The 18,004-nt window shown below is 37.8% G+C and overlaps 1 protein-coding gene across 7 annotated transcripts in view; it reads right to left on the bottom strand.

Moving 5' to 3' along the window:
* Nucleotides 1–18,004, bottom strand: part of myt1b (myelin transcription factor 1b) — a 108,967-nt gene that overhangs the window by 36,640 nt on the left and 54,323 nt on the right. Inside the window, exon 1 of one of the 7 annotated variants that reach the window (XM_039652030.2) lies at nucleotides 7,109–7,155. The exons of 3 other annotated variants lie outside the window; for them this stretch is intronic. In XM_039652030.2, coding sequence (XP_039507964.1) covers nucleotides 7,109–7,133 — 25 coding nt within the window. In that variant the 5' untranslated portion in view covers nucleotides 7,134–7,155. 3 more of the 7 variants (XM_039652032.2, XM_039652035.2, XM_039652036.2) reach the window with 3 other exon arrangements.

The following is an 18,004-nucleotide window of genomic DNA, read 5'->3' as shown; positions in this document are numbered from 1 at the left end:
ACCTCGACTCGTTCATTCAAACGCGCGTGTTCGTTCAGGAGGTCCAACCAATGATTTTGCTTCTTCACATCTCGGGCTCGAATGAATGACATTTGCTCGTGCCATAGTCAAATTTTAAAAGCAGGAAAGGCTTAAAAAAAGAAACTAAAATGTAAATAATGACATGTGGGCGACCGAGGATGATTCTTAAAAGATTAGTTCTAAACACCGACCTTTAAAAGCAGGAAACCCCAGTTACCCAAACTAAGTGAATTACATGTAAATCAGCACACGTGAGTGAACAACAACAACGACGATTCGTTCAAGAAACAATGGCGCGGTTGTCGCTGAAGACTAAAACAGCAAAAACATGCATTCTAAATCACCGATCAATTCAGCTGCACGCAATTCACTGTTTCAAGGCTTAAAGGCTGCTCTAAATGGCACCTTTCTTCACTAATGATAGGGGCGACCCTGACCCTCGGCCCCAGTGGCGTGGCTTTCTGCTGTGCTCTGAATGAGAAGAGCGCAATTTGGCCCAGCTGCTCCATTCCACATGTTTATTACTCTCTCCTCTCCGGCAAACCCGTGGCACCTGCTGCAACACTGCATGCATCTTTATTTCCCCCACTTTTATATAGTTTCCTGTCCTATGGATAAACAAGCGCCTATTTCGAGCGTTTAGCGCTTGCCTTGGACAACCAAAATGAGCATTAGGGTTGGTATATCGCAAACACCCCCCTGTTTGAATATAATAGGAATTAATCCGCGGATAAGATTAAACGGCGATCTGTGAAGACAGATTTCACGATGCGGGTGAAAAGAGCGTCTGCGTGCAGCAGATGATCCGCTATAGGCTATAATATCATTTGTATATAAGACTGAGCACATTGTTCGGTCATATATTAACCGACAGAAATAATTGAGAAAACTTGCAAGGATCCCCCCCACCGCACAGATAGCAGCATCCTATTTGATTAAACTCTGGAGGTTCCTTACGACTGCGCAATTCTGCGCAATTTCCGCAAACAGATAGATAGGATCTTGTGAAAGTTATTACAAAACCAGTTTCTAGGCGAGCGAGATAAAATAAACGACTTCATGAATCAATGTTGCGCTTAGCTGACCTTTATTGTTCACAGTGCTGAAGTGGCTGATGCTAAAATGCGGTAGGCAACACAACATTAGCAGCAATATTTGTCAGTTGATAGGCAACATGTTAGGAGATGCACTTGTTGTAGTTTTCGCTATATTGAGGAATCTACAACTTATCTTATATATCAGGGCATGTTGTATAACAGAAAAGGCATTTTAAATGTATTGCATGCATTTACTGAGGTGGTAATCAAATGTAGGCCACTCTCTTTCATAATAAACATGTTAATTCACAGTGGAAAACATTTGAATTAAAATGAGCCGCCTTAACAGTGTTAATCACTCTCAAATTGTAGCATTGTCTCATCTTCTCTTTGCAGGTTCAGTTGAAGTATGATGGAAAGTGTTACAAGCCTCAAAGTATGCTCTGCCATGCTATTTTCATGAGATTCATCTAAAAGATTCTTTTTTCATTTAACATTCATTCATTCATTCACAAATCAACATTCATTAACACAAATCAAATTATAAAACAGAGATGAAATTTCCCATATTTCCGGATCACGTAACTCCTTTATATGGTGACTTACAACTTCTATCTTCACCTCATGAGTGCAGTGCCTATATGGTTATTCCACCCCTGTAGCTCATGTTTAATTAGTTAAACTGATGGTGTTACACATCAGCCTGTTGTACAACACTCCATGTTCTCCTCTACACCATGATAGTGGAATTACTGGCTGCTGAGCCAGAAGCCTCAGACTATAAGTTAGAAACACTTAAAGCTCACTAGCTCAAGTTACTTTTAGCATTAGGCTTCTAGCTCTAGGACATCCATAACAAAAACAATCATAAAGAAATCCAATAAATTGTATTTATATGTACACAAACAGTATAGGTTCACTGTTATTACATTATCACTCACATCTGACTCCCAGATAACACACATTCACGTTCACTACGTCCACCATCTTGGTTGCAGGTGCTTTGATATTATACTTAATACAATAGTTAATGACTATCACATCAGCCGTAATACTGAGCAATATGAGACACAGACGCATAAATCACTGATTAGAAATGAACAGGGGCGTGGATGGATGCAGAGAACGGGCGTTATTGCTTCAACTCTCATGACTTTTCTTCTACGCATCTCACCAGGGGCGGTTGACATTTAAAGAGAGCATCTCTCCACTCTGTTTTCTGCAGCAGAAAATCAAATGGCCACCCCTCCTTCTTCTTCTTCTTCCACGCCATTCGTGCACTCGGCCGGGAGTCCTGCGCTACGCCCATTGTTCGACCTTAATTACACAGAGCCATATGGAAGCAACTCCGTATGTGTGCCAAAAAGATGGAGATTTTATACAACTACATGACAGCGAGCACTTACAGTGCGATCACGCCAAACCCAGGCGAACATATCAATCGAAAAAAAGAAGATAAACACACAAGCACATAAACGCGATAAAGTGGATTAAGAAATGAACAGTTTTGACTAACGCACGCCGCGTGCATTAATCAGTACGCTATTTATGCGCGAGAATAAGAAGTCAGATTTGGAATACTGACAAGGCATTCCCGATTGATCTCGAGGATCAAACCAAAGTGAGAAAACAAATAGGCATCGCTGCGTTTGTACAAGAGCGCCATATCTGACTGTTTCTCCATCACTTTTACCATGTCAACTCCACACACTCTCCGCTGGAGCTCTTCTAGCAGGGAAGCATGGACACTCACACTATCCTTTCCGAAACAGACCCGCTTGTAAGAACTATAAGCCAGCAAACATCTTACTTCAAAGAGGATAAAAATCAAGCGTCGATCAAACAAGTGCGATGTGGATAAAATATGAAAATAAAGCGGCAGCATTCAACGCAAAAGCCATTAACCTTGATCTGTAGGGCATCTCGGGATGGGATGATCTAGATGTGTAGTCTACATCCTTGGCTAGCAAATGATATAGCTAATAATTCAGCGTCACACATTTATAATATCTTTTAACAACTCAACCCATGACTCTAAACCATGAGTTCAGATACATTTCTTAAAGATACCCCTGAGGGATTTTTTTTTTTTTTGGTAATCAACAAAAAGAACCAAAACTATTTTTTATTTCACATATAAAGCCAAACTACATGGTCATGGTTACCTGAGTGGGGAAAAATAATCCCGAAAGCTGCTCCGACAGACGCTTCTCTCGTCTTCGACGTGTATAATTCAGTACGCTGTAAGACAGTTTGGGTTAAAATATCCCATTTATAGATTTTTCTAAAAGAAAACTAAACTCTACTTCAGTAGTATCCCGATAGATTCAGTGACAGCGGGGAAGAGATACGGCTCTTCGCTGGTGCTGCTACGGACGAGCGAGGATCCAGAACGGGGCGGTATGAACGCTACTTGTTTGTAAGCAAAAACATGGCTTCATTTGCCTTTGTCAGCGAGAAAACGTAATATTGACTTACCTTTCCCTCATGAGCCATTGTCCCCCACCTCCTCCCTCCGCCCTTTGCCATGACATCACGAAAGCTGTAGTAAAACCTACAACATCGATGGGCTGGGCTTTGAATATCCCCCGCAATAACTCAACGGGCATGTGTACAGCCATGCACACACTATTTCAGACTCTTGTCTTTCTCAGTGCGCGCACACACACACACACACACACACACACACACACACACACACACACACATGATCGCTCTCCCTCTCTCTAACACCCACACCCACGCTCCAACAAGGGATTTATACAAGTTATCCTTTGTGCCAGAAACAAGATAATCATGAAGGTTCTGTAATGGTTCACCATCTTATTATCAAAGACCATGATAGCTCTCTATGGATATTGAGTCGGTTATGGTTCTTTCGAGATTAAAAACATTTTTGATATTACAACATATTCAGATTAGTAGCCTTGGCCTATATTTGCTTTTCAATCCCATGAAGCACTAGAAGAACTAGAGAGTAAAAAGTACTTAAAAATGTTCTTCTGTCGCATATGCAAGCTTTATTTTCAAGAGTGACAGAAAAAAGCTGGCGGATAAGTACTAGTAGAGCAAATGCGTGTTTAAAACATCAAATACCTCGACTATAGTTCAGAGTGCGCGTCGGGTCGCTGTTACTTTAAATTCTAATAGCGTAAGCTGCTTATTTTACGCCCAGTGATTAATCTTTAATATCGCACAAAAGCATGCATATGTCGCTGGTGTTATCTGAACCCTCCCTCCTGACTCTTTCCGAATGGTACTGTCCAGTGCAGTGATTCACACAACACACATTTCTTGGGCAATGCCTCACTGGTAAAGTTGTATTAGTAGCCTAAAGACTAAAGACTATTGTATTAGTAAAGGCATTGGTGTGGGTATATATATATATATATATATATATATATATATATATAGACTGTGCTGCCATAAGAGTGGGAGGCAACAAAAAATGGGACTTTAACACCGTACTGTCTTCTTCACTCAAAACAGACGAATGTAACTTGGAAAGACTCCTAAATGTTGCACACACCGCTGTTGTGCTTTGTTGTTTTGTAACCATTAGTGAAAATGACAACCATTCATTACAAGCCATTTGAGAATATTCTCCACAAATGCCACTCTTTATCTTCTGTCTCCATGCTGCACACGGGGGGAATTTTCAAAAAGCCAACCTTCGCCTTTCAGAAATTCTATTAAGTTCTTATCTCTTTGCGGCAGGCTCTTTTTTGCCGTCCCATTGTTATGCATTGGAGCTGAAATCAATCACGAAGTGTCCACGCTGCATCAATATGATTTGAGTTGCCTCACTAACCGAGACACAATCCAATAAACAAAAGACAGAAGAGAAACCATACCTAAAAAATAAGTTACACTCCCCTGCCATAAGTAGGCTACTCAGAATGAGATTCACAGTAGCGAGAATGGGACACGTGCGATTGCTTCTTCAGCAGTCTCGATGACAACTTCGATAATAAATGTTAAAGAGTAAACACAGGGAGCACACGTTCAACATTAACGCTCGGCTAGGCTTCAGGACCCCAGACAGCGCTTTGGCCCAGTACCATGGACAGCGACCCGGAGGAAAAAAAACACCCGCCGCTTCTTCTCTTTTGACAGAAACATTACGGTTGGGATGTGTTTTAACAAATGCTGAAAGGTTAAACAAAATAATAACATCGGAGACATTGTGCATTCATGCGGAAAATAAGACACACATGTATTTATCAGTGTTCAGTTATTCAAAAACTTGCAATAGGGTCGACATTTTAAGGGAATTGACAACAGTTTCCTAAAAAATATATAGGATATTTAAAAAATATAAATGTGCTGACGTGATGCATAACGACAGTCGACGTACGATGTTCGTTCAATTACGAGCTAAACTGCCAAAACATATTTTTAAATGGGAGAAATCCTTATTCTGAATGTGTACAGAATGCAGATCTTTTTTTCTTGTTATAGCATAATACAAAAGTAGTAGGCTACATCAAAAAGAAAATGTGTTTGATAAAATTACAAGAATGATGTTTGACAGGGAACGCGTATTATTAAACATGTTTAAAACAATCTTTGTGAGGACGACTGGCAACAGTTTGTTAAATTCCAAGATTAGGATCTTTAGACACCGCACACTATATGACTTTAAACACCGACTGAGTGCAACTGGAATAAACTCGGTCCGTTTGAGCATGATCAGTCTTAACAACCAAAGTAGCCTATTCATAATCCGCCTGAAAGTATGTCCCCAGTATGTATGTCCTCGTAAAGTATGTCCCCAGTTTAAAGCGATCGCTATTTACCTGCACAGGCGAACGGGCCCTTAGCCTAGTGTATGACTAAATTGTAATCTAACTTTTGTGGCCACTGAAATCTTATATCAAATAATTCATTCATTTATGTCGTTAAATGTTCAGTTTTAAGAGCTTCTTTTTTTCAGAAAAATTCAAAGTGGTCAGAAAGCAGGTATTCAGACAGGTTATAACGTCGAGACCACCTTTTCTTTACAAATTAAAAGCAGCAAGCTTAACAGTGTTTCCAGTATGAGAGTATTTGGGCCTATAACAAATCTCAGATGGAAAACCAACACTGTAAAAAAGTTAGGCTATATGATCAGAAGTTATGACGACATACATCGGTTTAACTAGCCTAATCAAAATAGGCCTAAGTTAAGCAATTTTCAACATTTTTTAAAAGTCAGTTTAATGTAATTGCAATTGATATTGATTTTTTATAGCCCTCTTGAATGTTAGCCAGTTGTCTCAATTCATAAAGTCACAACTCGATTAAAGCTGTTCAGTGTCATAAATACATTGTTTTTAATTTCCTCAATATATCCAAAACTGTCCAATTGCGTCGCAACTCCACTGAAAACAATACACATTCTTTAACGCGGTGTGTCTCTGGAGCGCATTCAGGATGCCTGTATAAATATTGCATAAGGGAGTCAGCTGAGAGAGCGGGCCGGAGGGGCCCCAAACTCCGCGAATGGCCTTGACAGATGGAACAAGCTGACAGACAACAACAGAAAGAAAGTTTGAATGCGACTCTGGGCTGGTATTGTGTCCGCCACAGTCCCCCGGGAAACAAACCGTCCTTTGTCTAAACATTTCAACAGCTCTGAAGTAAAAAAAAAAAAAAAAAAAAAAAAAAGGTCTAGACGAGGTTCCTGGAAGTTATGACTTGTATGTTCTATATATAGACCTCAATACAACAAGCTTTCAACACATGCCTAAAGCGATAAAAAAGGGAATGATAAATTATAAAGCCTCACAATAGCGAGTGAAACTAGACGAAATCTGACATGTATTCCGATAAACACCATACTTTTGCATGCGTTAAATCGTTAAAAAAACAGTCATTAAAAATAAATAGTCGAATATATTTTGTTAACGAATATTAACATAAAACACGTTGATATAAGACACAATAAATACAATGACAAAACTCGTATCCCAGCAGTCTAAACAACTTTTTAGACACCTGTTAATCAAACCATTTTCGTCGTGTACAGTTAAAAACAGCCAAATAGGAGACGGCGAAGTCTTACTGACCTAAAAAAGTCCCACACAGCTTCATGGTTGCGGCTCCGAGTTTCCCATAAGCGTCTGGCAAGTCCTGAGAAAGTAAACTTGAGTGGAAAAGTTGAGGACAAAATTACTACAACTTCTCTTTGAAAGGAGCGAAGGATTGGTGCCGGATGACGTCAGAATCTGTCCAGCCAATCAGAGACCAGGGAGTGGGTAATTGTATCCTACCTCCGCAAAACTCTCAGCCAATCAAAACAATTGTCTTCAGTTCTCAACAACAAAGCCTATAGAATGCCAACAGAAGGGACTACCGGCAGCTGTGCGCTTTCAGCTTAGAAGAAGTTTCTAAACAATGCTAAAGGGGACAATCATGCAGTCACAAACTATATCACACTGCAGAATAGTTTTGGTGAATTTGACTGTGAATCTCTGTTCATATTACAACCGATATTGTTTTTTTTCCCCCTAATGTTTATTTGCATTTCATATTTATCCAAATCTCTCTCTAAGAATCCAAGTTATCCTTAATTAAAAGTTCTTTCAAATTATATAGGCTATTTTGGTTCACAGTGTCACAATCACACACAGATCCACACATAACTCACACATCAAATGGCCCCATATAATATTGATAGTTTTAAGCTTTCTCCCTTAATCCCTTGGATGACATTTAAGCTGGCATTTAACAATAAAACAAATCACTTTTAATAAAAAAACAAACAAAAAAAAAAAAAAACAATTACTTAACAACCTCATCTGGTTACATTTTTTTTAAAAAAAGAACAGCATTTCTGCTGTCAAGTAGACAAAGTGAGAGTACACGTGTGTCTTAACTTTGTAATTAATTTATTAAATATTATATATTTCATATATAAACATATATTTATAGTTATTTATAAATAATATAATTTGCTCTATATTTATAGTTATTTATAAATATTATAATTTATAGTTATTTATAAGTATTATAATATACTATAAATATTTATAGTAATTTATTTGTATTTTAAACAAAAATAACTAATTTTTTTTTTTGTGGGAAAGTCACGTTAAAACTTCGCAAGAGTACTTGTTTATTAAGGAGACAACATTATCAGTGAAGAGTTTGATAAACAAGCAAACAAAACAATGAAAATATCAAGGCAAATATATACAGTATATATATATATATATATATATATATATATATATTGTTTTACTGTGCAGTTCTAATCTAAAGTCATAATTTCAGTATATATCACTATGATATTTCATATCAGTATATATAAAATTTTGTGGACTCAGGATATAATACTAGCAATGGAATTTGCAAGTAAAAAAGAAAAAGGTGGCCAATTGATGGATGTTTAAAATCAGTTTCCATTACAGAATGATATTAAACACAACAGGTCATTTGAGACATGCTGGAAACGACGCTGTGGTCGAAATCAGTGACTTACAAAAACAACAGTTAGTAGACAAATACAACAAAGTGTTAAAGAGGTCATTTAAGTCCACAAAGCCAAAAGTGCGCATGCAGAAACACCCACATGCATGAGCCTAAATGTTTGTAAGAGAGGCATTTAGAAAAAGCCTATTCCGTGTGGCCTTATTCTCTTTGAATTTCTCCCTGAGACTGAATTTCATTTTTAAGGGGCATTTATGAGGAAACCTGTGTATTAGTTCACAGTCATGATTTAAACCGCAACAAAACTGTGCGAAACAAAGCAGCCCAAGAGCGAGGATCATCTCTTTTACAATGGAATTACGACTCCTCTTTTGGGCGAGAAATTCTCCCCTCCTAATTCGCTCACTCGTTTCTTGCACTCAGTTACATCATTAACACATACCTCTCCTTCAACCTCTTTCAAATGTGAAGCACCCGCTCACCCAAAACAAACAAAGTCCAGGAAATAAACGTCTGAATCGAGCGAGGGGGAAATGAGCAGCATAAGTGAAGGGTGTGGAAGTCCCCCAGTGGGTTTGGCAGGGTCTGGGCTCTCTTTTAGCAGATGGCTCCTCTGATAATCGTGTCCTCTCTAGGCCCATCTCCATGCCCCGACTCCACGTTGCCATGGCGAGGGGGCCGGCAGAGAACATGTAATGCATTTGCTGCTTATTAAATTTGCCTTCTGACAAAGAGAGGCTCTCACTTAAAAACGAGAGCAGGCCCGGGCAGAGAAGAGCAGGCCCAATTCTCTTTATCACAGACTACCAGACGCCCTGCTGTATTCTTCCACTACGGCATACACTCATTGACCTATTAACTTCACGGCTGCCTCCTCCCCCTCTCACTTATGAAGGTCTACACAGGCCCCCCTTTCGGGCTTCTGTGGAGTGAGGGTCTGTGCACCCCTGTGCTTGTGACCCCCCCGACCTGTCGACATCATTGCTGCGCATGAGAGAGAGTTGGAGAGGCCGCCGCTGAACCGTGATGTGCCCTACAGCTGTCTGCGGCAGCACAAAAAGAAAAGAGAAAGACAAGAATGGAGTGAACGTATGCACAAACCGGCTGGAAAGTGCATGAGTATGAGCGAGAGAGGATTCAGAGTCGCTGAGGCTGAGAACGGGAAATAATGCTGATTAACTGCAGCCTAAGGAGCGTGACTCTGAAAGTGTGGAAACATGCAGGGAAAGTGAGGGCAATGATCAATTACGTAACAATAGGCTAACTTTTGTGATGGTTCGAATAATTCAAACAACCTATATAAATCCACACCAAATGTGATGCTACTACATTTTTTATGATCATTCACAGGGAAATCAAAAAAATTGTTGACAGACAGACAGATATAGATAGATAATAAAAGACAGACAGATAATAAATGACAGACAGACTGACTGACTGACTGACTGACTGACTGATTGATTGATTGATTGATAGATAGTAGATAGACAGACAGATAGATAGTTAGACAGATAGATAGATAGATAGATAGATAGATAGATAGATAGATAGATAGATAGATAGATTGATATATAGATAGATAGATAGATAGACAGACAGATGGAGAGATGGATAGATTCTTAAAGATAGACGGACGGACGGATGGATGGATGGATGGATGGATGGATAGATAGATACATAGACAGATAGACAGGCACACAAACAGACAGATGGAAAGACAGACAGACAGATAGATAGCTAGATCGATAGACAGACAGATAGAGACAAAGACAGATAGATCCAAGTAGTTAATTGTGACAAATATAAACTAAAAACAAAACAACAATAAATAATAATTTAAAACTACCATTGGTATTAATTCACTTATTTACAAGAAAATTTGTTATATCGTTGTTGTTCATTTTTAGTAAAAGCAATAAAACAGGAGAGGCCTTGTGTCTCAGTGATTCTACCACAGTAAATTGGGGTTAAAGAACAGACCTTTTACCATGGTAAAATAACAGTAATTATTTTAGTACACTCTAAAAAATGCTGGGTTGTTTTAAACCAATTTTGGGTAAAATATGGACAAATCCAACTATTGGGTTAAAATTATCATTTAAAAATGTAACCCAATGGCTGGGTTTGTCCATATTTTACCCAAAATTGGGTTAAAACAACCCAGCATTTTTTAGAGTGTATCATTGATATACTATAATATATTTTGTTAATATTTTAAATTTATTTTAAATTATATTTTCCAATTTCATTTTAATTTTAGTTAAAGTTTTAGGAATTTTTTTTTTGTGTGTTTTTTTTTTTTAAGTTGCAGTCCGTAGCTTTTTTTGGGTTACAAATGATCCAAAATACAAATTTGAGAAAATACATAACCAGCCAGTGTTCAAAACTCTCTGCTTGCCTTAGCTCGATTCAAAGTGGTAAGCTTGTAATAATGTTTTTCATTCCAGTGGTACTGCTGGATTTCCGCAGGAAATTCAAGCATGTCTTTGCAGTCATTACATCACATCTGTACACATAAAGGAGGAGTCTCGGCTAATAGACTATATACTCGGCTAGGCTATATTGAGTCTACTAGGCTATATTGAGACATTACATCACATCTGTACACTCAGCTAGTAGGCTATATTACGTGTGAGGATGCTGGAGGTGGAGATTTATAGCCTTTTCTCACTGTACTAGATATAATTAAACTTATCAATTTGATGGCGGATCCAGAAAGGTTCAAACAACAATCACCAAGACAACAGATTCACCCCCTGTAAAACGTAAAAGACTTCATTCGGACTTCGGAATGGCTACAGAAAAAAAGAGACTGCAACCGGACCCATGTGAAAACAAGGATACATATCGGAATACTGTGTTTGACCCCCTTTTGACTTCAGAACTGCCTTATTTCTACATGGCATTGATTCAACAAGGTTCTGAAAGCATTCTTTGGAAATGTTGGCCCATATTGATACGATAGCATCTTGCAGTTGATGGAGATTTGTGAGATGCACATCCAGGCCACGAAGCTCCCGTTCCACCACATCCCAAAGATCCTCTATTGGGTTGAGATCTGGTGACTGTGGGGGCCATTTTAGTACAGTGAACTCATTGTCATGTTCAAGAAACCAATTTTGAAATGATTCAAGCTTTATGACATGGTGCATTATCCTGCTGGAAGTAGCTATCAGAGGATGGGTACATGGTGGCCATAAAGGGATGGACATGGACAGGAACAATGCTCAGGTAGGCCGTGGCATTTAAACGATGCTCAATTGGCACTAAGGGGCCTAAAATGTGCCAAGAAAACATCCCCCACACCATTACACCACCACCACCAGCCTGCACAGTGGTAACAAGGATGATGGATCCATGTTCTCATTCTGTTTACGCCAAATTTTGACTTTCAGTTTTCAACTGTCCAATTTTGGTCAGATTGTTGCAAATTGTAGCCTCTTTTTCCTATTTGTAGTGGAGATGAGTGGTACCCGGTGGGGTCTTCTGCTGTTGTGGCCCATCCGCCTCAAGGTCGTGCGTGTTGTGGCTTCACAAATGTTTTACAGCATACCTCGGTATAACGAGTGGATATTTCAGTCAAAGTTGCTCTTTTATCAGCATGAATCAGTTGCCCCATTCTCCTCTGACCTCTAGCATCAACAAGGCATTTTCGCCCACACGACTGCCGCATACTGGATGACTTTCCCTTTTCACATCATTCTTTGTAAACCCTAGAAATGGTTGTGCGTGAAAATCCCAGTAATTGAGCAGATTGTGAAATACTCAGACCGGCCCGTCTGGCACCAACAACTTTGCCACGCTCAAAATTGCTTAAATCACCTTTCTTTCCCATTCTGGCATTCACTTTGGAGTTCAGGAGATTGTCTTGACCAGGACCACACCCCTAAATGCATTGAAGCAACTGCCATGTGATTGGTGATTAGATGAGAAATTGAATAATAATCCTTTAGGCGAGTGTATTTAGTTTGAGTTATTTTAACACTTCAACTAAAAATAAATAAAAATGAGAAAGTTTAAATTTTAGTTTTATTTCAGTTTGTTTTATTTCAAGTAATGAAAATTTGTTTTTAGTTTTTTTTTAATGATAATAACCCTGGGTAACCCACCGACTCTCATTTGGTATTCCTGAATGTTTCTGTTACATACTACAGTCTTCATCATCATCATCATCATCATTTTTTTCATTTTAGTTTTAATTCCAAGACCAGCATTATTGTTATTCATTTTTTTTTAAATGAATTATTTACATGAATTATTGATTTTTCAAAAGAAGCTTACAGGGCAAAAAACAAACAAAAAAAAGTCCTTCCCCCTTCATACGGAAATCCATACACGCTAACAAAACAAGTTTGGTCTTTGTTTAAGTTCCATGTCCATCACTGTCTCTTCATTTCCCCCAAAATGCTTACAGGCTAAAATGCCCCTTTTTTAACCCCAGCTTTTGCAGAATCCCCCCTCCTTCATGGGCGCATTCATTCACACTCCCACAACCCAGTGTGGTCTGGGTGCCAGCCTACATGATCATCACCCCCGATCTCACAGCATTGAGTGTGGAACCCCAGCACCAGTCAGAGAAGGGTCAGAGATGCCAGAGGGCACAGAGCCACAGTCTGTCTGCCTCCCTCCTCCCTTTCCCCCCTTCCTCTCTCACTCTCTCACTAGGACATGTCCTTCCCCACCACCCCCAAAGCCACTTTTCCACCTCCCTTTCTCGCCCCTCCTTTCCCTCCCCTGTCCGAATGGCTGGGTGATGAGTAAACACAGACAGAGCTCCACAAGCACGGCCCGGCTTGCTGCCTCATTACAATCACAAAGAGCTGCCACGCTTTTGGGTGGAGCCTGTGGCCGCGGGAGGCTCTGGGGCCTTTAAGTGAGTGGCATACTTAATAGGCTTTGTGTAGGAGAAGAAAAGAGAGTGAAAGGGGAGAGAAAGAGAGCAGGCCCAGCTGTCACGGCACAGTAGATATCAGTCTGCCACAGAACCACTCTTGCACTTTTTACCCCTCCCTTTTTTTTTTTCTTTTGCTGAGGTATGGTTTTAGACGCACAGGAAACGGAGCGTCTGAAGGGAAAAAAATGAAAACACATATGTGCACACACACACACAATCACACAAAAGAGCTGTGTGGGCAGTACATGGATCAAATAATGCCTTCCTGGCTGAATGTTCTGTTTCGTTACACATCAGAGACTGAACTTTCTGACAGAAAATGCTGAACAAAACATCTCCCTGAACAACTTTTTCATTCAGTCATAACTATAAAGGGATAAAACAGCTTTAAAAGCTCAAACATAAAGTTTTGTATTCAAAGAGATCAATCCTTTGGATATAAAACTGGATAGCAAATCAAAGTTTCTGAAAGCGGGTAGCTGACATGAAATCCTTTTGGGAAGTTGACGTTTTGTGATGTGACAATCTCTACAACCTCAAAAAAGTATTTCAAACAGCATTTTTCTTATTTGGTTTTGCTAATTCTAATATGAACCAGAAAAAAAATGTAGAAAATTGTCGCACACATGCAGGGCCAATTAAAATTCATAATGAAAGCCAAAATTAAGTGACCAAGTCAAAGCATTCATTTAGATTTTAAACTAAAAATTTGATGTTGATTAAAAAATGCTATTGGAATTTTGTTTTAATTAAAGCAATTTAATTTGAAATTGTTTAATGTTATTTCAAACTTATATCTAATGATTTAATACATTGCTTTTGCTGATTTATTATTCAACAAAATAGACTATTCTACAAAGTTTTGAATTATTGTTCTTTTTAAAAAAACACTACGTAGTATTTAATAAATAAAGTTCATCAAGCCTAAAACTGACACCCAAACATCACAAAAAAGATCACTGTATATACAGTAAAGTTCATTGTTAATTCCCAAAACGACAGACAGTCAGACAGAGTAAACCCATATTTAGGTGTACATATGCTGGGACACAATAGTCTGTGCTTACGAGCTGCTGCTCAAAGCAGGTGGAGAAACCCACCAATGTGTGCTGTTGTTTGTGTAATCTGTGTGATTGTGGTGGGCTGCTGCTAAGCCCTGCTAAATCAGCTTAGCACATGTCCTGCTGTGGAGGAGGCTTGTTTTAAAGACCCCCCTCCAGAAGCACCCGTCCTTTAGGAGCGCGAGAGAGTCCAGACACTGAATCAAAGATTATTCTCTGTGGATGACACTCCTCACATCTCAGAGGACTCCCAAGCTGCACATACGGCCAGACTGAGCCACATTAGCCAAATTAGGCGTTTGTGCGTGTTTTATGTGTACATGCAATTATAAAGACAAAGACAGATACATAACTATGCAGGCATATATATATATATATATATATATATATATATATATATATATAGACTGATTTAGTTGCATCTTTGTATTTCTTACTTAAGTCAAGTTACTTTCATAGTTTACATGAACATTTATGAATTATTTTCTTATTATTTTACAAGTGGAGTTGATCTTTGAGATTAATAAAGAGTCATTGAACTTAAGAATTTTGTTTAATAAAAGTAAATTAATTCAATTGTATATTATTTAATGTTACATTTTTTATAATTATATTTAATTATTTAAATTAAAGATTAAAAAATACTTTATTTAATTGCTTATATAGGCTATATATTTTACAATTTGTTGAATTGTATTTTACTTTGTTGATTATTTATATATTTTGTTACAATTATTTATTATGTATACGTTTCTTTTTACTATAACTATTTAACACTTTTATTTTGTTTACTATTTTTTTTTGTTTAGTTAAATATTTTAGTATACACTAAAACATAGTATTAATATAATTATTATTTTATTTGACTTATTTTACTTGGTTGATAATGCATTGTTTTATAAGTAGTATTTTATCAGGGGATTCTTAATAAAAATGTCAATGTTCAAAAGCAACCTTACCTCAAAATTACCTCATTTTGTTTAAAATAAATATTTTTTAGAATTAATTTATACTTTTCTTTTGTTGTTTTGTGATTAAAGTGTAGTTTTACTTTATAGTTACTTTTATTAAAATATGATTTATTTAATTTTTATTTATGGTTTATTTTTTTAATATTTAAATGTATTTTACGGTTAGTATTTTTATTGTATTTAAATACCTAGGCAATACAAATGTAAAAACAAAAAAAACAAAAACAAATATAGCTGCGAGCAGCGATGGCGGGCCCAAGCCGGTGGCACCGCAACCCCGGTTCCTTTAGTTACCTAAAGGCACCCGGGTAGCGGTGCCGAAGGCTTTGGCCCTTTTATGATTAAATGTTAAAACGGCTTGCCATACTCTGTCATTTCGACTAGTCACAATTATGTTACAGATGTCTTAAATGATAATACAAACTATCCAAAATGTAATTACGAATAGACAGAAAGACGTTGTTGATATCTACAATGTTAATTCCGGACAGGCAAACTTAGCTTTTAAATGTTAAAAGGGCTTGCCATACAGGGACGTAGGCTCAGAGAGAGGCTCACCATATTCAAACCAAAATATCTGACTTCCTCTTGGTCCGAGCTAATGACTATGTATTAGAAAGTTGTCCGGCTTGAGGAGTACAATGTATATACCGATTTTTGTAACTGTAGATAAAACTAACAACCCCACTTTTGTCAAAAGGTGGCGCTATTTAGTCCTTGCACATTGCCCGTTTCTGAAACTTTGCACGTCTACTGGCTAATAAATGTGATGTATCTGTTGAGTTTCAAGCAATTTCAATTTCAATTTGACTGTTGAAAAGAAGTGCGCCGATTAGATACTCAGGATCGGTATCGGCTCTGACACTGCCATCTTTGACGAGGCTGATTCAAATTCTATATTGTGCATATACTATTCTGTTAGGCACAAAGGCACAAAAACTTTCTAAAGTACCATAAAGTTTTTGTGTACTGTATTATTAGTGTTCTGAAGCTATTATGTGATATAGAAATTAATATTTAAGTCATTAAATTCAAGAACACAAACTTTTCCCTCTCTGCGCCTGTCAGTCATTCTCCATTCAGCATTCAAACAGCACGTCACATTCGGTTACAGTCAATGATGAAACGATCTTCAATGATTCAATGTTAATCCTATTATACTGGATCTTTAAGATAAAGGTCTAAAGGTCTATATTTTCGAATGAAGAAACTTTTTCTTGCTGGACTTTATTGCTGTAACTTAATCGTGTTACTTTCTACCGGGTGTCGGACGCTGTCGGTTAGATCACAACACTAGAGTCAGAGCACTATAATTGTTCTTCACGCACACAGTAACTGAAATTTAAAACCTTTAAAAGAAAAGGCTCAATAAACTATTGCATAGATAGATAATGTATAATACACTGTTCATAAATATGTATTTCCTTTGTGCTTTGAACTTTTCAATACGGACTCAATGCGCTGTAACTTCATGTGGCTTCAAGCACATCATTCTCCGCTCGGGATGCACATAAGTGCTTTGTGCTGCACCGTATTGGAGCCGTAATATCATAATGCAGTGACGTAATGACAGATTATTAATTGCCTTTCAATTATATGTTGCTTTATAGCAGCCATGGCTATATTTTTTTTTAATGATTTTTGTTATCTTGTTTTTCATGAATGTATTTTTCAAAAATAAGAGCAATGTGTATTATCTATTATTAATATGGTTTATAATAGCATTTTTGTCATAGATTATGACAAAGTAATCATATGATCCACCAGCGAGGAACCAGCAGAACAGAGTGAACATTCTTTCTGTTTAGTTCAATCCTACTTAATAGGAATTTATTTAAAATGCTCGCTCTACTCCACACCATTAATGTCTTGTGCGGACATCCGTATTTTGACTTTCGGTTTTAAGTAAGCGATTTAAAAGCTCCCAAGTCCCAGCGGAGTCACACGTTGATTAACCGGTGGGAATATACACAATAGGCCTACCTGATATTGAACACAAGAGGGCAGTATAGCACTACGTATGACTCAGATTATTATTTTTTTATGAATTTTACAACAATTCTGGCTGTTTTTGAACGTAAACACAATTCTTAAATGAAAAAAAAGGAAAAATTGGGGAAGTTATAATATTTGTATAATTTAATTTAGAAACAAATGATGTATAATTACATTTTTAGAAGATATGAGGCTTTTAGTGTTTACTTTTTTGACATTACTTTAATCTTTTGCCATAGTTGCACATGTCTATTGGCTAATAAATGTGATGTATCTGTTGAGTTTCAAGCAATTTCAAGCAAGCTAAGAGTCCCAAAAGCATCAAAAAATAATGTTAAAGTTTGTTTCGTTGCCACGGCATTTTGAAAGTGACACACTTCCTGCTGCCAGTTGGTGGCGCTATAACTTTGACTCACAATAGTCACATCCATGTGATCGGTCTCTTACAGCGAAAACACTGCTGAAGTTTCGTCAAGATCAGTTAATGTATGCTGAAGTTATAACACACATCCTGTTCCATGTTTCTCGCCATAATTTCGTTTCCTCGCCACGGCCAAACCGTTCGAGATATCAAAAATCCCGTGGCACTTTTTCATCCTTAATGTCTTGACT

Source organism: Pimephales promelas, chromosome 20, assembly GCF_988280905.1.
Source record: "Pimephales promelas chromosome 20, fPimPro1.hap1.1, whole genome shotgun sequence".
Taxonomy (NCBI): domain Eukaryota; kingdom Metazoa; phylum Chordata; class Actinopteri; order Cypriniformes; family Leuciscidae; genus Pimephales; species Pimephales promelas.
The sequence above is the reverse complement of the archived record's forward strand: the minus strand, read 5'-3'. Positions and strand labels throughout refer to the sequence as shown.